General features: G+C 49.6%; 1 protein-coding gene across 3 annotated transcripts in view; it reads right to left on the bottom strand.

Annotated features, from left to right (window-relative positions):
- Positions 1-23898, bottom strand: part of PIK3CD (phosphatidylinositol-4,5-bisphosphate 3-kinase catalytic subunit delta) — a 93659-nt gene that overhangs the window by 7239 nt on the left and 62522 nt on the right. For all 3 annotated transcript variants that reach the window (XM_067567353.1, XM_067567352.1, XM_067567354.1), the window contains exons 7-18: positions 22727-22816; positions 20082-20303; positions 12714-12810; positions 12094-12224; positions 10772-10831; positions 10227-10394; positions 9538-9659; positions 9233-9376; positions 8007-8106; positions 5158-5336; positions 4832-4941; positions 91-169 (exon numbers count right to left, since the gene is read on the bottom strand). In XM_067567353.1, the coding sequence (XP_067423454.1) occupies positions 91-169; positions 4832-4941; positions 5158-5336; positions 8007-8106; positions 9233-9376; positions 9538-9659; positions 10227-10394; positions 10772-10831; positions 12094-12224; positions 12714-12810; positions 20082-20303; positions 22727-22816 (1502 nt within the window). The remainder of the gene's footprint in view (positions 1-90; positions 170-4831; positions 4942-5157; positions 5337-8006; positions 8107-9232; positions 9377-9537; positions 9660-10226; positions 10395-10771; positions 10832-12093; positions 12225-12713; positions 12811-20081; positions 20304-22726; positions 22817-23898) is intronic.

The following is a 23898-nucleotide window of genomic DNA, read 5'->3' as shown; positions in this document are numbered from 1 at the left end:
CAGGGCAATGTGGGACGACTGACAAAGTGACTCAGTCCAGGTGCGATCCCCCATTGCAGCAGCACAAGTGACTCAGCACTGATGACTCACCTCAGGTCCAAGCCCTCCTTCTTCCACAGCACATCCATCAGCTGGATCATCTGCAGAGTCAGCATGTCCTGACGAAGATCTGGTCAAATGAAGAAAGAATTATATTTCTCCCATATTCCCCTTCTCCTGAGAACGCGTGTACGCTGATGGAAGACGCATTTGCTATAGTTCTCACTTTCTATGGCTGACGAGTAGGGGGCCCCTTGCATGCAGCAAAGTTCTCTCTTCGAGTGATTGCTCACATCCATTCTAATATAAGCGTGCGCGCACCCCGTGCACAGATTCCTGGGACTTTTTTCCCTTAGCAAGCCCCGTAGGGTCAGCTCAGGCACCCCCTGGAGTGCCGCGCTCATGCTGCGGTACATAGAGCGCTGCCGACCTCGCGGGCCCTCAGTTCCTTCTTTCCACCTGTGACGGTTGCTGGAACGTCTGCCTCTTGCATATCGCAAGTAGCCTCCCTTAGCATTCTAGTGCGTTCTTTGTTAGTTGATTGTTGATAGTTTACAAGTCAATAGTAGATAAGTTAAAGTAGATAGTGCCCTTAGGGGCTACATTAGAGCCATGCCTGGCTCCACTGGCTTCAAAGCCTGCACTGTGTGTACAAAAGTCTTCCCTGTGAGTGATCCTCACGATCGCTGCCTCCGATGCCTCGGAGAGCAGCACAGAAGAGAAAAATGTAAAATCTGCAAGGCCTTCAAGCCGCGCACCCAAAAAGAGTGGGACGCCCGGCTGAAGGCTATCCTGATGGAGTCCGTGCTCTGCCCGGACTCCGAGCCATCGCGATCCCCGGCAGAACCGAGCGTCTCCTCGGTGTGGAATGCTCCGACGGCACCGAAGTCTGCGGTGCCGAAGAAAAAGAAGCGGCCGGAGGCCACACACATGGACTCCTCCCTGCGACCGGTACAGCAGGGAGCAACCAGGAAATGCCCCAGCCACGTGCCGTGGAGGTTACTCCGGCACCGGTATCTCCTTGCAGGGAGCCTCCCCCCCCAGACCCACTCAACCCAGGAGGGGTCGGGACCGCCCGGGGTCCTCGGCGGGGCCCCAACAAGGCCCAAGCAAGGGCAACAATGGAAATAAAAGGTTTTGATGGTGCACACGAGGGTGGCACTCCTTCCTTGCCCCTGGATCTCTCCTGGCCCTTTGCCCACAGGCTCCGGCTGTACTATGCCGAGTGGGAAACCATCACCACGGACCGCTGGGTCCTCAGCGTAGTCCTCAGGGGCTATGCCCTCCAGCTCACGGCCTTCCCCCCAGATTCCCCCCTACCCCATCCCTCTTCAGGGACCCCTCTCACGAGCAACTCTTCATACAGGAGGTCAACTCCCTCCTCCTGCTCGGAGCTGTGGAAGAGGTTCCTCCACAGGAAAGGGGAAGGGGATTTTACTCATGATACTGCCACATCCCCAAGGCCAAGGGGGGCCTGAGGCCCATACTAGACCTCCGCCGTCTGAACAGGTTCATTAGACACATCAGGTTTCACGTGGTTTCCCTAGCCTCCATCATTCCCACTCTAGATCCAGGGGACTGGTAGGCTGCCCTTGACCTCAAAGATGCGTATTTCCATGTTACTATCTTCCCCAGTCACAAAAGGTTCCTCAGGTTCATGGTAGCTGGCTGCCACTACCAGTTCTTGGCCCTGCCCTTTGGCCTCTCGTCAGCCCCCAGGGTCTTTACAAAGCGTATGGCAGTGGTGGCGACCCATCTCCGCTGCAAGGGAGTCCAGATCTTCCCATACCTGGACGACTGGCTGACCTGGGGCAGGTCCAGGGCCCATGTGAGGAACAGCCTAGCACTCACCTGCGCGACATGCACCAGATTGGGGCTGCTCATCAACGAGCAGAAGTCCACGCTCACCCCGGTGCAGCGCATAGAGTTCATAGGGGCCACCCAGGCCAGAGCCTTCCTCCCCCAGCCTCGATTCGAGACCATGGCCGCCATAATCCCCGATCTGCACAGGTCCCCCACTACGACAGCCAGGCACTGCCTTCAGCTGTTGGGACATATGGAGGCATGCATGTATGTGGTGAGGCTGGCTCGCCTCAAGCTCAGGCCTGTCCAAAGGTGGTTGGCCTCGGTGTATGTACCAGCCAGACATTCACTAAACAGGGTGGTCACAGTTCCCACCCAGGTACTGTCCTCCCTGGACTGGTGGAGGAACCCGGGGGAGGTTCTGAGGGGTGTCCCCTTCAGAGACTTGGCTCCTTCAGTGACTCTGATAACGGATGCCTCAGACGTGGGATGGAGGGCCCAAAGACTTGAGCACCCAGGGGCTCTGGTCATCGGATGAAAGAGCTCTCCATATCAATGTCAGGGAGCTCAGGGCAGTCTGCTTGGCCTGCAAGGTCTTCCTCAGGTTCCTGAAGGGCAGGATGGTTCAGGGCCTCACGGACAATACAGCAGCCATATGTGAACAGGCAGGGGGAGCGCGTGCTCCTCGGCTCTGTGCCAGGAGGCGGCACGACATCCAGATCTCTGCCTCTCACCTCCCCGGGGTCAGGAAAGACGAGGCAGACCGCCCCAGCAGGTCGATCTTACCCCACCACGACTGGTCATTGCACCCGGAGGTGGTGACTTCAATTTTCCGGAAGTGGGGGGTTCCCCAACTGGACTTGTTCACATCGTCCTGGAATAGGAAGTGCCCGAGGTTCTGGTCGCTCCAAGGTCGCGAGCCGGGCTCCCTCTCCGATGCGTTCCTTCTAGACTGGACGGGGACCCTCACGTATGCGTTTCCCCCCATCCTACTCCTACCCAAGGTCCTCTTAAAAATCAAGAGGGACAGAGCGGACATAATACTGATCGCACCAGCCTGGCCAAGGCAGCACTGGTACAGCATGCTGCTCGACCTGTCCATCGATACGCCAATCCCACTCCCGAGGCGCTACGACCTGCTCTCCCAGGACCAGGGTCGCCTGCTGCACCCGGACCTGGGCTCCCTCCACCTGATGGCATGGAGACTCCGTGACTGACGGAGGGAGAGAGAGCCTGCTCCATACAGGTCAGCAGGTTCTGCTGGGCAGCAGAAAACCTTCCACTCAGATGGTGTACCGGGCCAAGTGGAAGCGTTTTACCAGTTGGGCGGAGTCCAGGGGTGTCCCACCGAGCCCATGGCTACATGCCCGTTGCTCGTCCTCTCTTGGAAGGTAGCCTTCCTGGTGGCCATTACATCGGCTAGGAGGGTCTCCGAGATAAAAACATTGATCTCGGAGCCCCTCTACACAGTCTTCTATAAAGATACGGTCCGACTGAGGCCCCACCCGGCGTTCCTGCCTAAGGTGGTGTCTCAGTTTCACTATAACCAGGACATCTTCCTCCCCGTGTTCTTTCCTAAACCACACAGTTTGGAGGAGGAGTGGAGATGGCATTTGCTGGACGTCAGATGAGCCTTGGCCTTCTACATCGAGCGGACCAGGCCGTTCTGGAAGTCAACGCAACTGTTCGTGGCAGTGGCAGACCAGATGAAAGGCTCACCTGTCTCCACCCAGCGTATCTCCACCTGGATCACCGCCTGTATTAAAACATGCTACGAGCGGACGAAGGTGCCGCTTCCAGGACTTGTGACAGCGCACTCAACCAGAGCTCAGGCCTCCTCCTTGGCCTTCCTGGAACGAGTGCCCCTGCAGGACATCTGCAGAGCAGCAACCTGGTCATCGGTCCACATCTTCACGTCCCACTACATCATCGTGCAGCAGGCGAGAGAGGACACGGGCTTCGGCAGGGCCGTGCTGATGAGAGCGGCTCACTGTTGACTCCTACCCACCTCCAAGGTATGGCTATTTAATCACCTATACTGGAATGGATATGAGCAATCATTCGAAGAGAGAAAACAAGGTTACTTACCAGTAATTGTTGTTCTTTGAGATGTGTTGCTCATATCCATTCCACATCCACCCTCAGTCCGCGCTGTTGGAGTTGGCAGAAAGAAAGGACTGAGGGCCCGCAGGGTCGGCAGCGCCCTATGTACCATGGCATGAGCGCCGCACTCCAGGGGGCGCCTGAGCCGACCCTACGGAGCTAGCTAAGGGAAAAAGGTTCCGGGAATCTGTGCACGGGGCACGCACACACCTATATTGGAATGGATATGAGCAACACATCTCGAAGAACAACAGTTACTGGCTAAGTAACCTTGTTTTTCCCAGGGTCACAGCAATCAGGCCTAGCAGGGTTGGACACCTTCCCTCCCCCCGAGGACTCAGCAGGACAGGTTTGTTTATTGCATTTCATTTTGCCAGTGGCTCTGTTCCGATGGCTCTGTCTGCAGCATTTCAGAAAGCTTTTCTCTGAACACAGAGTATATCTGAAGTCACGGAGTTAAAAGGCAGAGATATAAAAGGCGCTGTGCAGTAACCCCCTTTCTACAGCAACTCCTACTGGCAGAGACTGGGATTGGAATATCTGAAAGCTCTTCCAGACCCAGCTCTCCTTCCCTGTTCCCAGTAGCGACTCCTGCTGGCAGAGGCTGGGGAGGAAGTAGCTGGGAGCTCCCTATGCAGCTCCAGCTTCATTCCTTACAGCGACTGGGCCTCAGAGCTACAAGCAATTCTGAAGGACAGAGCTGTGCCTGGCAGTGGTTAGGTTAGAGCCAGTTATATTTCCCTTGGGAATCCTAATGTCAAAGCCTCAGTCTCCTTACCTAGCAATGAAACACACCGTCAAAGTCCAAGCCCCAGCTCATTTGCTCTGTAGGAATGTTTTGTATTCATTAATGCCCCTGGGGATCAGAGGCAGTCTTGGGACTTACCATCTCCATTTTTGAAAATGATGCCCACTTCCCCTCCATCTGCTTCTTCATTATTAAACACAATCCACAACGGCTTCATCTTGGAGTCCATAAAAGTGCACTGATCCACACTAGAGAAAGTGGGGGAAAAACTTCCATCAGTGCCTCGTCCCGCTCGGACATGGGAAGTTGAGCCTCACATGCAAAACCATCTGCAGATGCTCCTTACAGACAAGTGACTAGTGCTTGGGAGGGCATCAGGAAAGCCAGTGATCTAGGCTCTTCCACCAAACAGTAATGCAAGAACCACATCGCAGTTAAGGGCACAATGCAGCAATCCTCCTTACCAAACTTCAGCAAGAATAATGTTGGGGTTCAGGGGGCACTGGAGATTGGAAAGTGCCTCGAGATAGGTCTCCTGCTTCATGCACACGTGCATCATCTCCTTGGCTTGTGGTTTGGTGGCCTTCTGAGAGCTCACTTTAATGAAGTCATTCAAGGCTTTCATTTTGTTAAGTGCTTCCCCCTACCACACAGAGACGGGAAAAAATTAAAGTAAGAAACCCTGCTTATAGCACCACATGGGCAAGTAGGGTGGCTTCATTCTTGTCTCCCCCTAGTGGACATTTGCCACATACAGCATGTTTGGCAGTGTCTGCCCTAGGGAAGTCCAGAACTCAAATAGCAGGGCATTCTGCAGGTCAGGAGTGAGCTGCATTGGCAAAGCAGTGTAGGGGCTCAGGTCTGTGGGTCAGCATGGGGATCCAGGACTGCAATACCAGAGAGGGCTGTTGATAGGAGTGACTGGCAGAGCTGCACAGGGGTTCCAGGACTCGAACAGCAAGTGTGTTGTGGATCGAGATTGACACGTATCGGCTAGTTCTGTTGACAATCCTATAGATCCTTCCCTTTCCTAACCTATCTATTCCTCTTTATCTAAGGTACTTCTAGGGCCCCCATCACTGCAGTATCTGAGCACCTCACAGTCTTTAATGTATTGATCCTCACCACCCCCCTAGGAGGTAGGGTAGCATTTATTTTCCACGTTACAGATGGGGAAATGAGGCACAGCAAGGCAAAGTGGCTTGCCTGAGGTCACAGGAAGTCTGTGACAGAGCAGGACTTGAATCCAGGTCTCCCAAGTCCTAGGCTAGTGCCCCAGAACCCCCCTTCCTCTCTCATAAGCACTAACATTTCATCCAGAATGAAAAAAACATATTAAGTTTTCACTGTGAACCGAACAATGCAGTTTCACCAGAACTCCAGACTACCAGGCAAGAGGGCACTGCCCCATTGCTCTCTGCTGCTGGAAAGTTACCACACCCACTACTATGAAGGGGAGAGGCGGTGAAGTGTTAACAGGTCTTTATCCTACAGTATAACTGAGGGGTTTTGGTTGTGCACAAGCTCCTCTCAGTAACTGAAGTTTATCCTTCTGTCACCACAGGGGTAACTGATTTGCAATCACATCTTGGATTTGGCCTATGACCTGGATATCACAGTTACATGCCCACTCCTTGGACAGCTGTGTCTAAGAGTCATAGATAATGCTTTGCACTTTTACAAGCTCTGTCAGCCAATGACCGAAACCCACATATTATTTTAACAATAATCCTCACCTGAGGAAAGTGAAATGCAGAAAGTCACCACCCTAAATCAGACAGAGTCAACAGCAGCACCAGGAACAGAAACAGGAGATCTGACTCAGTCCCCACTAGTGAATATTGCATTGCACTGCAGTGATGATCTGCACAGAGTCCTAGTCAGGTGGACCAGAATGGACAGAAGGAATGCAGCTTCACTTCTACACCTAGTGGATTGCATGTAGTGGAGAGGGACGCGAGCAAAATTACACATGAAGGGGAATTCTGGGTTTAACAGCAATAATTCTTTTCTTTATGGGGTATCGGTTTGTCTGTGTAAGTGATCAACAATAGACTGTAAGTCTCTTGGGACAGGAACCATCTTTTTCTGTGTTTGTACAGCACCTAGCACAGTGGGGACTTATCAGTTGGAAGCGACAGAGGAGGAGAAAGACCTGGGTGTGTGTGTTGATCACAGGATGGCTCTGAGCTGCTGGCCACCAGTGTGATGCAGCTGCGAGAAAGGCTAATAGATGCATCAGAGGAGGTATTTCCAGTAGAGATAGGGAGGTGTTATACAAGGCACCAGTGAGACATCATCTGGATTACTGTGTGCAGTTCTGGTCTCCCATGTTTAAGAAAAATGAATTCAAACTGGAACAGGTGCAGAGAAGGGCTACTAGGATGACCAGAAGAATGGAAAACCTGCCTTATGAGAGGAGACAAAGAGCTTGGCTTGTTTAGCCTAACCAAAAGAAGGCTGAGGGGAGATATGATTGCTCCCTATAAATACATGAGAGGGATCAATACCATGGAGGGAGAGAAGTTATTTAAGGTAAGCACCAATGTGGACACAAGAACAAATGGATATAAACTGGCCATCAACAAGTTTAGGTTTGAAAATTAGATGGTTTCTAACCATCATAGGAGTGAAGTTCTGGAACAGCCTCCAAGGAGAGCAATGGAGATAAAAAAACTAACTGGCTTCAAGACTGAACTTGATGAGTTTATGGAGGGGATGGTATGATGAGACTGCCTATAATGGCACGTAGCCGATCCGCGACTGCTAGCAGCAAATATCCCCAGTGATGGGGGTTATGGCACTAGATGGGGAGGGCTCTGAGTTACTACAAAGAATTTTTTCCCAGGTGCCTGGCTGTTGGATCTTGCCCACATGCTCAGGGTCTAACTGATCGCCATATTCGGGGTCAGGAAGGAATATTTCCCCAGGTCACAGTATCAGAGGCTCGGGGGGGTTTTCGCCTTCCTCTGCACTGTAGGTCATTTACTGGTTTAAACTAGAGTAAATGATGGATTCTCTGTAACTTAAAGTCTTTAAATCAGGATTTGGGACTTCAGTAACTCAGCCAGAGGTGAGGGGTCTGTTACAGCAGTGGGTGGGCGAGGTTCTGTGGCCTGTGATGTACAGGAGGTCAGACTAGATGATTGCGATGGTCCCTTCTGGCCTTCAAGTCTATGAGTCTATGACTAAGGTTCCTAGGTACTATAGTAATACAAACAAACAACAACAACAATACAGCCTGAAACACTAACAGATCACACCTGGCTGTGAGCAGGGGATGGTTGGCCCCACAGCGGCGAACAGCCCTTACCTGCTTCATTAGAACTTTCATATGGTAGTTGTTGCCTCTGCAATAGGCCTCCAAAATCAGGCCAAACCTCAGGGCAACTGCAGGGACATGCATTTCTGACCTACAGAAAGAGGGAGATTAAAGTCAGCCTGATTCACTGCAGCTAGTGACTAGTTCTCTTGTTCACACCAGCACAGGAAAATTATTATTAATGGCTCCATTTAGATTCCTTTTATGTAACAGAGAAAAAAACAAAAACTAGAGGGAGCTAAAGAAAACTCCATTGCTGGACGCCAAGAGCCTTCTTACCGGACGACTAAACTTGCTAAGCATTCCTTTGGGAGAACCACCCCAGTGTTCTGGGCTGGAGGAGCCTGAGTCCACATTTTCAGCAGCGACAGCTGATCTTGAATGCCCAGCATGAGACTTCTTAAGGGAGCCTGATTTTCAGAAAGTGCTGAGCGCCTGCCCTCTGAAAAGCAGCCTCTTTAGGGCACCCAGTGGAAGCACCCCCTACTCACTAAGTCTGGCACAAACTGAGAAGCATCTAAGGCTTCTTAGGGAGTGCAGAGAGGAGGAGGGATAGCACACACTGAAAATGAAACTTTACATCAGGATCACCGACGTACATTACAAGTGCAAACTAACCTGATACAAGCCAGAGTTAAACCGATAACATACGTCCACACACAACGTTTAATTAAGTTGGTGCAATATCACACCTCTCGTTAAACTAATGCAATTTTGGGTGTGGATCAGGCCTGGTCTGTCCCAGAATTTTTAGAATCCCAGAAATCTGAAGTCTAAAAATATACGCCACCATCTTGCCTCTCAGATTCCAGGGTGAGTTTGCCAGGCTGGCGGTTAGAAATAACAAGTAAAACTGTTAAAAGCACCTAAATTGACTTAGGCGCCTAAGTCTCCTGGGAAATCAACGTGTCTTAAGCTCCCAAGTCACTAAGGTACTTTTGAAAATTTTACTCGACCTCTTTTCACTGGTCAAGTGAGTCTCATCTGAAATGGAATCAGCAACAGTCAGAGGACCCTAGGATTTCAGAATTGCACTCCTGGAAGTCTGATAACCACAGAAATGCTTCAGTTGAAAGAGTCTGGGTAGGAATTGCCAGTAGCCCTTCAATACACATACTGAACCCAGTCTCTCATACACACACTCCAGTGCAGTCAGGATTTCAGTAAATGCTGGCTTCACTTGGTTACCCAGAATCTGAAATAAGGTTGCTCTTTACCTGAGATGCCAAAACAGAAAGTGTCCTATTTTGTGATTGGCTAAAGCTCTGTCCAATAAGAACTTGGTTAATTCACAGTCTAAGTAGGATTCATACTTGAGCACTTGGACAAGCTGCAGCAGATACTGGAACAATTCGTCGTCTCTGGAGGAGGAAAGGGAAGACCAAAGAAGATATCACCCTTGCTGCATCCACTGTACTTATATGTAAAGAAGAGGCTCATGCATTTGCCCATAATCCACCTCTGCAACCCTGCAGCCAATCAGCAAGCAGCTCAGCAGCCTCCCCCAATGATGTGTGCTTACGTCAGCTTTTTTAATGAGTTGATAGTGAAGAAGCCAACATAGCGATCAGGGAAGCTAAAATCCAACAGCTCCAGGGCATTCAGGACAGGCAGCTCCGGCCAGGACTGGAGCAGGGAGATCATCTGCAGGGGTGAGAACATGAGGTGGAACAAGGAGTCAGAGAGGAAGAAGAGAGAACAGAGGAGGCAGCCTCTAAGACATTGAGAAAGGCTGATGCAATGAGCCAGGCCTTGAGCTTGGAACACTTTGCTAACTGACATGGTTGCATTTGTTTTGGCCTGGGCAGCTGTGTAATCTCTTGGGGGGCAAGGACAGTTTTCATCTGTGTCCTGTATAGCACCCAAAGACTGCAGAGTCCAGGACACAGCAGAACTGTGACTCTGTCTGAGGGTCTCAGGGGAGTTTACAACTGGGGGGTAGGGGGACAAAGTCACCTTGGACCCAACGGAACTGGGCACCAGCTCCCCAAGTCCCATCCAAAGCCCTACAGCACATACTGGCTGCACTGCAATAGAATCCACCAGCTCTGGGATCTCAGGTCCTGAGGGGCACCTGTGCACAGAGCAAAGGCCAATGGAAAAGGGAAGACAAAAGCAGCTGCACACTGCCCTGCTTCCCTGCTGGGGTCCCTGGTGTCCGTTATCTGGGCTGGCTGCTTGATTCATGGTCCTCACTAGCCCCAGCCTCACCTGGGCAACGTCCTCATGTTTGTTCCACTTGGTGGTGATAAGCAGCTTTGCCAAGGTCTCTGGGTACTGGTCTCGGATCTCAGACCTCATCTTCCACACCAGGTCCTTCTCGTGCTCATAGAGTTCGGTGTGGCTCCTCCGCTCCAGAATCTCCTTCAGCTGCTGCTTCTGCTCACGGCAACGTATGGGGCTCAGTCTGAATCGGAAATGGCTGCACAACTCGCTCCCTTCCCTGGGAATGCTGCAAGGCTGGGCCTTGGGGGGGTGGGGGGGAGGGGTAGAGGGGGATGGGAGGGGCTAGTAGGGTGCATGACCCCGGTGGGGAAAGCAGCCAGGAGGAACAATGGACAGAGCTTGTGGGGCCCTCTCCCAGGAAATCCAGACCCATGCAGAGCTGAGGGAAGCCGGGTGTGGATGGGAAGCTGGCTGCGGATGGGGTGGAGGGCCCTGCCAGAGAAAGCCCTCACAGAGTCCCACGGGCGCAATTCCTCAAGGAGGGCCTGTCAGACCCAACAGCAGTTGGCTACATGATGCCACACACTTACCTCCTCCGGATCCTCTGGTGTGAAGCGGGCGCACTCTCCGTTCCTCCCCAGCTCCAGCAGCTGGAATACAAACACAGACTAAGTGAAGCGTCTGCCTTCATCATCTTCACAGCCCCCCTCCCCTTTATGCCCACTGGGGAGCCCACTCTTCAGCTGCTCTTCATTACAGCCCAGCGAGCTCCCAAGCCCTCAGGAGCAGAATCACGCCCTGCTGACAGTTCAGCAGTAGGAGACCTGGTCGTGATCAGCCCTGCAGTTCTGCCCTCACCACCAGGGGTCACTGCACCAGGTAGTGAAATGGACAAGAGGGCAGCACCCCTCTTAGTAATCATGCCAGCCCAGGGTTCGATTCCCTCTGTGGGAATGGCACACCAGTCAACGATCGCAGAGATGTGAGGCCCAGCCACGCTCAGTGAAGTCCAGAATAATACTGCCCTGAAAGGAACGGTGTGTAACAGCGTGATAGATTCTTTGGAAGTGCTCTGGCCAAGCAGAGGGTTTTGTACAAGCTGGCCATGTGTGGTGACACAGTCTGTTATGGAAGTGTGTGCAGGGAATTATCCACCTCTTCCAGCAAGAGCAGAATTTCCGCTTCCTTTTCTGGAATGGACACAGCCTCTGCTGGAGCTGTTTCCACTCCAGATGTCTGGAAATGAGCAATAGCTGTAACTTTCTCATACCATGCTGTTAGCTATCGCCGAGTGATGGCCAGCAGGGAGCTCTCTCATAACATACATTTTCCCTTATGCATCTCTTCCCTCCCTTCCACAAATCTCACGCCAAGACACATGCGTTTTCAGAAATCTGCCCTTCTGTAAACATTGCAGAATACTAGGCCCTTCACTCCTGAGCGGCAGCCGCCATTCGGCAATTTTACTCTCCTTTGGAATCTGGTGGCTCTGCATTAACAAGCTTCAACCAGTGACCAGAAAACTCTTCCTTTTTTGAACAAAGCCACTTCAGTTTCTAGGTCATCAATAGAGGAAGCCCAAAGGTCTGACCCAGATGAAATGCAGGCTGAGCTCCCTTTCCAACAGTTTGCAAGGTTTGTGCGGTAAGTTTTTCTGCAGACAAACACCATCTATGGAGAGCAGATTTTCTGGGCTGAGATGGGACTGACAGACTCACAGATGGGACCCACCCCAGTGTGTGTTGGGATAGAGGAAGAACAAAGCTTTCTGTTAGCCCTTGGCAGCCTTCATTAACCAGCTACCTGCTCCCAGCCCTTCTATGCTGCTCTGTGGGACACATTAGGACTGTGTGTTCCAGAGGCTAGGAAGCAAGGTGAGACCATGGTACCCATCCACAGAGATGTCCTTTACCTGCTCGAAGGACGGGTAATACACAGGATGGGATGAGATGCTGGGGAAGGAGATGACCAGGGCTGCTGCGCTCTCTGTGTTGGGGTTGCTCTGGATTGTGCCCATGGGGTTCAACAGCTCCCCTTTCTCGTCTGAAAAAGTAAAAAGATCCTGAGGCTGGATTCCAAAAGCTCAGTGAAGGGAGGGGCAGCGTGAGACTCAGCAGCATGGCCCAGCAGACAAGGCACTAGATCAGGACCCAGGACGCCCAAGTTCTTTCCCAACTCTGCCACTGACCTGCTGTCTGGCCTTGGGCAAGTCTCCTTTGTTCTCTGTGCCCCCCCATTTCTCCTCCAAGCCTGCTGGGTCTCATCTCTCTATCTTGTGAACTCCTCTGGGCAAGGCTTGTCTCGCATGACATGTGCACGCAGCACACGGCACAAGGGGCCCTAATCTGGGTGGGGCCTCTAGGTGCTAATGTAATGTAACAACAGATTCACACCAGCTGGGGGACAGCGTGTCATTGAAATACAAGAACTCTTGCTCCCTCTGTGCTGCTGGTAATGGGGAATGCAGCCCTTGCCACTCCTGTGCTCCCTCCCTCTCCTGACGGAGGAGACCACAGCCGGGGTTCCTGGTACCTGGAAATGACGACCACATGTGCAGGCAGCACTCTCCAGTTTTCAGCTGGTCCTTGTAGTCAAAGAGCATAACATTCACCCAGGCTATTGGGCAGTCCTGCAAGGGAAACAGGGAGACTGAGCCAGGTATTGTGGTGCCATCTCAGGGCAAAACAGACCCCCCCAAAATGTGAAGAAATAAAAGCCCTCCCACCCAGCTGCCCTACAGCCCTCAGAATTGCCACATCCGGCACCTGGAGCAGGAAAACTTACATCCAACAATATGTAGTACCCACTGCATCCACCACTGGGGTGGAACCTGCAACTTTTTAACAGCATGTAGAACACTATGCGCAAGAAGAGCAATGTACCCACATAAGAACATAAGAATGGCCAACTGGGTCAGACCAATGGTCCATTTATCCCAGTATCCCGTCTTCCGACAGTGGCCAATACCAGGTGCTCCAGAGGAAATGAACAGAACAGGTCATCGTCAAGTGATCCGCCTGTCACCCATTCCCAGTTTCTGGAAACAGAGGCTAGGGACACTACAGCGCATGATTTTGCATCCCTGTCATCCTGGCTAATAGCCTTTGATGGATCTATCCTCCATGAACTTATCTAGTTCTCTTTTGAACTCTGTTATAGTTTTGGCCTTCACAACATCCTCTAGCAAAGAGTGCAACAGGTTGAGAGTGCATTGTGTGAATAAATACTTCCTTTTGTTCATTTTAAACCTGCTGCCTAATAAATTCATTCGGTGACCTTTAGTTCTTGGGTTACGAGGAGTAAACAACACTTCCTTATTTACTTTCTCCACACACCAGTCATGATTTTATAGTTCTATCATATGCCCCTTTAGTTGTCTCTTTTCCAAGCTGAAAAGTCCCATATCTCTTCATATGGATGCTGTTCCATTCCCCTACTCATTTTTGTTGCCTTTTGTATCTTTTCCCAATTCCATACATGTTTTTTGAGATGGGGCAACCAGATCTGCACGCAGTATTCGAGATGTGAGCGTGCCATGGATTTAGAAGGAGGCAATATCATATTTTCTGTCTTATTGTCCTTTCCTAATGATTCCCAACATTCGGTTCGCTTTTTCTGACTGCTGCTGCACATTGAGTGGATATTTTCAGAGAACTATCCACAAATGACTCCAAGATCTTTTATTGAGTGGTAACAACTAATTTAGACCCCATCATTTTATATGTATAGTTGGGATTATGTTTTTCAATATGCATTACTTTGCATTTATCAACATTGAATTTCATCTGCCATTTTGTTGCCCAGTCACTCAGTTTTGTGAGATCCCTTTGTAATTCTTCGCAGGCTGCTTTGGACTTAACCATCTTGAGTAGTTTTGTATCATCTGCAAATTTGCCACCTCACTGTTTACCCCTTTTCCCAGATCATTTATGAACATGCTGAACAGCGCTGGTCCCAGTACAGATCCCTGGGGGACACCTCTATTTACCTCTCTCCGTTCTGAAAACTGACCATTCATTCCTACCTTTTGTTTCCTATCTTTTAACCACTTACTGATTCATGAGAGGACTTCCCTCTTATCCCATGCATGACAGCTTACTTTGCTTAAGAGCCTTTGGTGAGGGATTTCTGAAAATCTAAGTACACTATAGTATATCCACAGGATCACCCTTGTCCACATATTTGTTGACCCCTTCAAAGAATTCTAGTACATTGATGAGGCATGATTTCCCTTTATAAAAACCATGTTGACTCTTCCCCCAACAAATCGTATTCATCTATGTGTCTGATTATAGTAAAGAACAGAATTTTTTCAATCAATTTGCCTAGTACTGAAGTTAGACTTACTGGCCTGTAATTATTGGGATTGCCTCTGGAGCCTTTTTAAAAAAATTGGTGTCACATTAGCTATCGTCCAGTCATCTGGTACAGAAGCTGATTTAAATGATAGGTTACATACCACAGTTGTTAGTTCTGCAATTTCACCCTGGAGTTCCTTCAGAACACTTGAGTGAGTACCATCTGGTCCTGCTGATTTACTACTGTTTAATTTATCAATTTGTTCCAAAACCACCTCCAATGACACCTCAATCTGGGACAGTTCTTCAGATTTGTCACCTAAAAAGAATAGCTCCAGTTTGGGAATTTCCCTCACATCCTCAGCCATGAAGACCGATACAAAGAATTAATTTAGTTTCTCCACAATGGCCTTATCTTCCTTGAGTGCTCCTTTAGCATCTTGATCGTCCAGTGGCCCCACTGGTTGTTTAGCCGGCTTCCTGCTACTGATGTATTTAAAAAAAAAAAAAGTTGGGGTCGTTTTCTGAGTCTTTGGCTAGTTCTTCAAATTCTCTTTTGGCCTTCCCTAATTATATTTTTACACTTCACTTGCCAGAGTTTGCACTCCTTTCTATTTCCCTAAATAGGATTTAACTTCCACTTTTGAAAGGATGCCTTTTTGTCTCTAACTGCTTCTTTTACTTCGTTGTTTAGCCACAGTGACACTTTTTGGGTCCTCTTACTATGCTTTTTAATTTGGGGTGTACATTTAAATTGAGCCTCCATTCTATATTTGAAACTGCCAGGGCAATTTAAGAAGGCAGAATGTAGTTACTGGAGTTGGAATTTGGCCAAACGAATGGGACTGAAATGCCTACACTTATGGGAAGTCCCATGAAATCTTGATCACAAGTGGGAAGGACTTTAGAATAGGGGTTATCTAGCAGCACAGCTCCCCCTAGCACTATCTTGAAGCACTGGTTCAATGCAGACTTAGGTGATGTCTACACTACAGATCTTGCAGCTGTACAGCTGCAGCTGCGCTGCTGTAAGGTCTCCCATGTAGCTACTCCATGCCGATTGGAGAGAGCTCTCCTGCTGGCATAATTAAGCCACCCTAACAAGCGGCGGTAGCTATGTGGGCGGGAGAGCATCTCCTGTCAATATTGCGCTGTCCACACAAGTGCTTTTGTCGGTGAATCTTATGTCGATCAGGGGTGTGTTTTTTCACACCCCCTGACCGATAAAAGCTTTACCAACACAAGTGCTAGTGTAGACAAAGTCTTAGAAGGAAGAGCATCACCACCACCTCTTTCTGTGAGGTCTCCCATCCAAGTACTGATCATATCCAGCTCTGCATTGCTCGTGAGATCTTCCAGGATCACAGCACAAGATGCAATTAACAGACTTGCTAATTGCTTTAGAGAGACAAGGTGGATGAGCTAATACCGTGTACTGGACCAACTTCTATCACAGAGAGAGATGAGCTTTTGAGCTTACACAGACCTGAAGAAGAGCTCCTGTCCTGGCTGAAGGAGCAGGGGCTGAAGCCCCAACCCCCAGCATGGCCAGCAGGGGCTGAAGTCCCAGTGCTCCCCAGTGTGCCCGGCAGGGCTCCATTTAGGGAGGGGGGCCCCCGAGTGACGAGTCAGCCCCAGGTGCCTGCTGGGACTCCTGCTGTCAGCCCCAAGGGGGCAGGGCTCCATTTACAGGGGGTGGGGAGACACCTTGCACCCTGAGTTACCTGGCAGCCTCAGACATCAGCCCCCTGAGCCTGCCAGCCCACAGCCAATCACTCCTTTACTCACATTAGCCCATCCCGGCACTAACTGCCTATGGCCACCCTGAGTTTTGTGGTTCCATCAAAAGCCTCTGGTGGTCTGGATTTGGCCCCCAGTCCACCTATTGACTACCCCTGCAATAGGCTCTGGGTAATATTACACTGCACTGTATATGTTCATTAAACAGGGGCACTTGCAATGTGAAAAAATGTTTCTCGGGAGTCCAGACCTCAACCAAGAAATCTGGACCTTGACAAAAAAAAGAATCAACTACCGCTGGCCTAGGCGCTTTGTGTATTTCTACAGTTTCCGCTAAGCCACTTTAATACTGGGGCCAGTTCGGTTAATATGGATTCAGAATCTGGATGTGCAGATAAAGCCAGGTATATCTGATCAAGGAGGAGGTTTTGCTGTTGTTTAATAAAGGGGAGGGGTTGTGTTCCTGATTCTTTAGTATAACAATTAGCACTTTCCACCCACAGCTTTCAAACCTCTTTACAAAAGGTGGCAAAGTATAAATAACCTCATTTTATAGATAGGGGAAATCAGCACAGAGATTGTGACAGAACCTGTAATAAAACCCCTCTCTCCCAACTCACTGTCTGGTGTTCTGCCCATTAGATTACACTGCCTTTTTGGAATTCCATTAGTGAGCTGAATTTGTTTGGACTCAATTCAACCAAACAGTTTGGTCAATATGGAAGTTCCTGCAGAACCAGCATTTGGCAGGACTTGTCAGCAACCACCATGGTCTAAAGGGCAAACAAACACACAAACTGATCTCCCAAAAGGGTGGCTGGGGACAGATCTCAGATGATGATATCAGCACAGCCAGAAAGGGAAATTTGAGTGTGAACAGGCACATATACTCAAAGATGGTATCTATCAGATTTAAAGGAGTCATTATAAACCCTTTACTTATCCTCCCCCTGACACATTCTAAAGAAAACACTAAGGCTTTTCTGGAAGTCCTTGCAAAGGGATTTTTAATTCATGGAAGAGGCAAGGAAGTCAGCTGTTTTCCTAGAGTAATAAACATCAATCACTTCTGTCTGACCTCTCCCAATGACCCTTTGTTGATTTAATCACATGCTGGGTATCTTTAGCATGATCACCTTCACATTTGCTACGTTAGCTTCTAGACCAGTGTTTCTCAACCTTTTAAGTAGCAAGTACCCCCAAACTTCTGAAAATTTTAATAAGTACCCCAATTCATAATTTTCCACTCTGAGAAATACAATCTTTTTCCTCTTTACCGCTGGACGACTGTATCTCTCGTAAAGCAGGAGAGTTCCGAGTTCTGTGGCAGATCACAAAACCCCCTGCTGTTTTTCCCCTCCTTCCTCCTCCCTTTCCTCCACATAGGAGCAAAGGTCAATGCTGGCCAATCACTATGGCCTGATGGTGGGGTCAAGTGGGTTCTCCTCACACAGGCGGGAACTTGTGAAGTCTGAGCAGGCACAAGCGGCCCACCAGAATGGATAGCAGTGCTCCCCATGGCCATCTCTAGGGGGTGCAGGCCTGGGGCAAATCACACCGGGTGGGCCGCCTGCCTCCCAGCTGGGACCGGGCAGGAAGCAGGCAGCTGCCACTTGGCTTCCCCAGAAGCGTACCACAGGTTGAGAAACTATGTTCTAGACCACGATAAGAAGCCAAATAACAACAACAAAAAGTCCCTATCAAAACACGTGGAGGCTGTCAAAGTGCAAAGTGAGATATTGAGTAGATAAGGTCCAGAAAGCAATGACGCAACATCTTCTATGTAAGGACAGAAATATCTTTAGCATGACTCAAAGAGGAAAGAGAGCAAACCAGACAAACCCTAACCACCTGACTCATTCCTATAAGTGTGCAGGCTTGTCTCTTTTCTTGGTAGTAAGTGATTCAACCTTACCTTCCCGCTTCGGGACAATCCGAAGAGACTAACGCTCTCCAGCTAGTTCATGCATTACATCTCAGAACAGTTACAGTGCTATTAGTAAGCAAGAGGCTGATCAGGAACTGTGCTAGACCATGGGAAAGGTCACAGTACAAGGCTGGGAGTTTCAAAAGGATTTAAGGAAACTGAGCATCCAATTCCCACTGCGTCTGAATGAAATTTGGGCCCCTATCGGACTTCTTTGAAAAGTCCAACGCTAAATGCACTGGCAAATCCACCTATGTGAAGCCCCACCCTAGCCGGCACTAGCAGTCTCTCACTAAGAGTCAGCTTCCTTCTATCACCAGGACAAGCACATGGGCAAGAGCCTCTAACAACTCAGCTAAACAAGCCAGCTTGGTTTGTTAACCCAACTGCACAGATTTCCACCCAAAGGCCTTGGAGATGAACATCGCTCCTTGAACATCTACAGAACTGCAGCAATTGAATGACTCACAGGTATTATTTGTACCGCGGTAGCACCCAGAAGCCTCAGTCGGGGAACAGGGCTCCACTATGCTAGGCATTCTTCACACACAGTCCCTTCTTCAAAGCGTTCACAGTCTCAGGTCTCTATCCTGTAAGCCGCTCCAGGGACATGGGACCCTTGCACCTGCACCAACCCACTGTGCTCCATCAATGCCAACATGGCTCTGCGCAAGCAGAGGGATCCCATTTGTAGGGCAGGGCTTGCAGGATTGGGGCATGAGTCAAAATTTTATAATCTAACTGCATCGACCTCCTGCTTGTCTACCCTCTGGTGAAGATGGTCTGAGGAACCCTACATGCCAGTGGTTCTCAGCTTCAGGATGGTGCCTGTGTGTTCACAGAGGTTGCAAACTTTTGGACAGAATCAAAGTATTTGCGTAGAAACAAAACAAGTGTTTCTTGCCCTTGGGAGTCATTAAGAAAACCTTCCAAAGGGAAAGAGCTGGAGGGATCCTAGATAGCATCAGGGATTGTGCAGAGATTATGCATTTGGATATATAATATTTTGAATTAAAATCACATTCCTGTGCGCTGGCTGTAAATTGTGCATTTGGCCACTTGTGGGACAATGGGCTTTACCTGTGTCTTCTCACTTGGGGCGTTTTTGGCAGAAACAGCGTAATGGATCCTTGAATACAGGGGACAGAGGATTCTGGGAGATGGGATCACAGCAGGGCCGTTTTGGAGTGCAGGTGGTGAAGGCGTAAGAACCCGTGGCTCTGAATGACTGAGATGCTCCATAGAATAAGAGCTTGCAAAGTGAATTTGAGCACCGAGAGCCTTCTCTCTGTAGCGTGCACCCAACAGCCTCCCTGAATGTGTTTGCCTCTCCGGCCCATTTCAAATATCACCAAGAAATGCATCTTTTCTGTCCCCTGCTTATGCCTGCTGTTCTCTCCTCTGCTTGGCTGTCAAGTAGCTCTGCACAGGGTTTGTTCTCGCTCCCGCATTCCCTTGGTGTAAACTAACCGTGCACAGGGTTTGCATGAAAGACATTACTATGGAGAAGAGTCATCATATAATGAGGTTTAACCTTAGCTACAAATGAAGAAGCCCTGGAAGGCAGAGAAAGGGAAATGAACGCAAATAATTCCCATTTCTTTGCAGTTAAACGCAGAGTAAATTACAGAATTTCCTCTCTTCTGCCTCCCAGAGCAGTTACAATGGAACAGCCCCATCATAATAGCAGCCATTCCCCAATTTCCTTCTCCCCTTGGAGCAGTTACAGTGGGACAGCCCATCATGGTGGTAGCTGCTCCTGACTCCCCAACCCCTTTGGAGCAGTTACAATGGGACAGCCCATCGTGGCAAAAGCTTTTCTATTGGCTGAAGTTCCCTCCTTAAAAAGCAAGAGTCGTGAGTGTTTAGCTCAGTGCAGCTTCTGCTGGCGAGACTGGCCCAGTGCCCACCCTAGCCCCGCTGGGCCTCGCTTACAGCTTTCTTGGATTTCTTCTTAGTGGATCGTGCCTTCTTGGCCTTCTCGATGACGGCATAGAGGGCGAAGCAGAGCCGCGCCATGCGGGGCAGGTCGCAGATGTTAATGTCAAAATCCAGCCTCTGTTTCCACACCGGCTCCGAACACACATTCACCTCAGAGCTCGTTACCATCTTGCAGAGCATCTCGTTACCGTGGAAAAGGCCTGCCTGCACCACCAACTGAGAGAGAAGAGTGCATGGGGATCAGCAATGACCTGAGCTCTTAGCTTAGGATGTGTAGTTAAGGACAGGGCTTGGACTGGGAGCAAGGACTCCTGGGTTCTCTTTCCATCTCTTGGCACTGCCTCCCTGCCAGCCCTTGGTCAAATCCCTCAACTTTTTGTGTGTCAAAGTACTGATCTATACAGTTAATATGATCTCTTCCTACCTCACAGGTGGGTTGTCAGATTTAATTAATGATTGCAAAGTGCTCATTTAAACCCACTGGTGAGCGTGTGTTACAGGTCCCCTTGTGTGTGCAATTGACAGAGGATACGAGCCTGTAACAGGCTTGGCTTCTGAGCCTGACTCTTTAGCGCAAGCTGTAAACACTCATGTCTCTCCCTCTCTGTAAGTCACTGGTTCAATCTCCAGTATGTCAGATAAGATAGCCGCCATCACTCCTGCTAGAGAAGCACATTCTACCCACATCTACGTAAGGTTTGGAACCTTGGGGTGTGAATTCAGTGCTGGTAAAAGGCACCAGATCCACAGCCCTGGTGAATTAAATCCTCTTAACCCCAGGACAGGTACCACATGGGCAACAGTGGTACAAGCTGTCCTTTGCCAGTGTCCCTTACCCGTGACCCAGAGAAACCCTCCTCTACAGCAAAATTTAGGCTAGCGTTTTCTTGAGAGCAGTGAAATTCAATGGGAGTTGGGCGCTTACTTGGCTATACGGTCCTTAGCAAACCCAAGTCTTACGCTGGAATTTTCAGAAGTGCCTTGGTGATTTAGAAGCACAATCCTCAGTGCAAGTCCATGGGAACTTGTGCTCCTAAATCACTTAGACACTTTGGACAAGCTCTCCCTTGAATCTCCATGGCCCATTGAGTCACTGGCCTTGCTGCTGAGGCTGCCAACACAGATGCCAGTTGTTCAAATTGCTGTGATTGGTTTATTTTTGATATGACCGTGTTAGGTAAAGTTTTCCAAAGGGCCAATAGATTTAGGAGCACAATTCCCATTTTCAAGTGACTTCAGCATTTAAGAGTCTTCTTTTGAAAATGGGGATTTAGGCCCTTTTGAAAAGTGTACCCCTTGCCTTGATGGAGACTAAGGCGGGGGAGGCACTGTCTTTTATTGAGCCAACTTCTCTTGGTGAGAGACAAGCTTTCAAGCCACAAGGGCTCTCCTTCTGGGACTGACGCGGCTGCAACTACACTGCATGCATGTCTAAGACCAGTCACTCATTTCACACCAGCCCCCAGATAGCTGCCAACTGGGAATGAAGCTGGAATTGTTTTCATAACAAACATACAAAAAATACTATAAATTAAAATCCAACAATAATAAAACCAATCGGTGGGAACATTCCTTGAATCTTAAATGCTGAGAGGCTAGACAAGTGCAGACGAGGAAACCGGACCATGCCCCGAAGGGAAGGCAACCAACCAGAAATGGACATGGGCTTGTGCCAAGGGAGAAGCAAATTAATAGCACTGGGGAGGAGGCGTAGAACTGGCCTGGACCCAGAACAAATCCCAAAGCACATTGTCAATGGTTGGTTATCCCCGTTGAAATGCCTATGAATATGAAACTGTATTTCTGGCATTTGCAAGGTCTCCATATGGCTAAATGCATCAGCCTCGCCTCTCCTCTCTCCTGCCTGGACCGGACTGGCTCCTATCGCAGAACAGGAAAGAGACTTCTTCCTAGCCTGTGCCACATCCCTCTAGGCACTAGAAATCACCTCCTGTCAGGATCCCCTGAACACACTGGGAGCTGCTGAGTAGGGGGGTTGGATTGAAGAGTTTAAGCCTCTTGTTGCCCCCCTTCAGCTTTCTCAAATCTCACCCCCTCTTTCAGTGAGGCAAGGACCTTATGAGCCCCCAGCACCTATATCTGACCCATTCAGGCACCATTCTCTGCCTTCCTTACCCTCATTTGCCAAATCCCAGAGGTCCCACTCCATTTGTTTGCTGCCCCTTTCTGTTAGCAAGCACTCTGCTTCCAGGGCCTGTTCTCCTCTTTCCATTCCCCTATTGCTTCCCTATATACTGGGCCCACCTCCCCGTTCCCCTGTCCCTCCCCTCACAGAGCCCCAGTTCCTCCTTCTATGCTGGTCTCCACTACTTCTGCATCTCTGTTGAGGTGAAGTCACCGCAGATGGGTAGCTAGGCTCAGTACTCAGAAATTCTTGCAGCGAAGGTTTCTAAGAATGCACCGCTCGCTGAGCAACTTGCTGGCTAGCAAGTTCTCTTCTCCTTCCTGTTGTGAAACCTTTTAGAGGCAGCCCTAAAGCTGAATGAAGGGCAATGCAGCAAGGGGCTGTGTGATCTCAGGTCTTTGATCCCTGCTTTCTTTCACACAAGCGGTAAGCAATCAGATGCAAAAAAAAATAAAAATAAAAATAAAACAACCCACACCCAGCCCACACCTACCTTCATCCTCTCATCTGCATTCACCTTACTGCCTTGCACCAGTTCAATGTAAAAAGGCTGCTCGAAGGACCAGAGAGACTCATGGGCTGGCTAAAGAGGGCAGAGAGAACAGAACTTAAGTCAGCACATGGACCAGGACAAGACTGTCCTGCATTCTCTGTGTCCAGGAAACAGGCTGCTGCCCTGCAGCAGCAGCACCCCTCATTGCCACTTAGCTAATCCCTGCGTTCCCCTGGGATGTATTGTACCCACCTTGGAGATGGGGAAATTGGTACAGGACCAAATTCAGCCAGAGTAAGTGGGTGCAACTCCCATTGTAACTAATACCTAGCACTTACATAGCACTCTTCAGCAAAGGTCTTTATGAAGATGTTCAGCATCATTTTCCCCATTTTACAGATGGGGAACTGGGACACTGAGGTGAACTGACTTGCCAAAGATCACCTGGCTGGTCAGAGACTGAGCCAGGAATAGAACCCAGTTCTCCTGTGCCCCAGTCCAATGCTCTAGCCACTGTGCAACACAGCCACCAGTGGACGCTGCTCCTGCTCATGCCAGGGTTGAGTTTGGCTCAGAGAAATTAAGCAATTTGTCAAAAGCCAAAGTGACAGTCAGGATGAAAGCTCATTAATACTCTGGAGTTCCTGGCTTCCTGTACTGTGCTCCAACTATGAGCCCTGGAAACAGGGATGAGACGAGCCCCTGGGGCACGAGTAGGAAGTCACTCCCATTGCAGATTTCTTTGACCTCAGTACAGAAGAGCTGGATCTCAGATAGGAAAGAGGAGGTACTTACCTGTCATTTGAAGTTCTTTCAGATGTGGGATCCCTATTTGTGTTCCAAACGTGGGTGCGCACGTGTGCCATGCGCCTGAGTCTGGAATGTTTTCCTAGCAGCATCTGTTGACCTGCACATGCATCCCCTTGTGCTTGCAGCCGAGGGTAGGACAGGTTGTGCGGATCAACACCTCTCCCATATCCTTCTTACCTCTGAGTAGTCCAGTCCGCAGCTGAGGGGATGGAGGGCGGGTACTGGAATACACGTCTCGAAGAACCTCCAGTTACAGGTAAGTAACCTCCTCTTCATATGGTCCCTATATGGATTCCAAACTTGGGTGAGTAGTGAGCAGCGTGGAGGGAGGTGCAAGGAAGTGCAGTCTGCAGTATGGCGCG

Source organism: Emydura macquarii, unplaced genomic scaffold (genome assembly GCF_026122565.2).
Source record: "Emydura macquarii macquarii isolate MOO-44397 ecotype Brisbane River unplaced genomic scaffold, CSIRO-AGI_Emac_v2 contig_2768, whole genome shotgun sequence".
Taxonomy (NCBI): Eukaryota; Metazoa; Chordata; order Testudines; family Chelidae; genus Emydura; species Emydura macquarii.
Note: the sequence above shows the minus strand (reverse complement) of the source record. Positions and strands in the feature narration are given on the sequence as shown.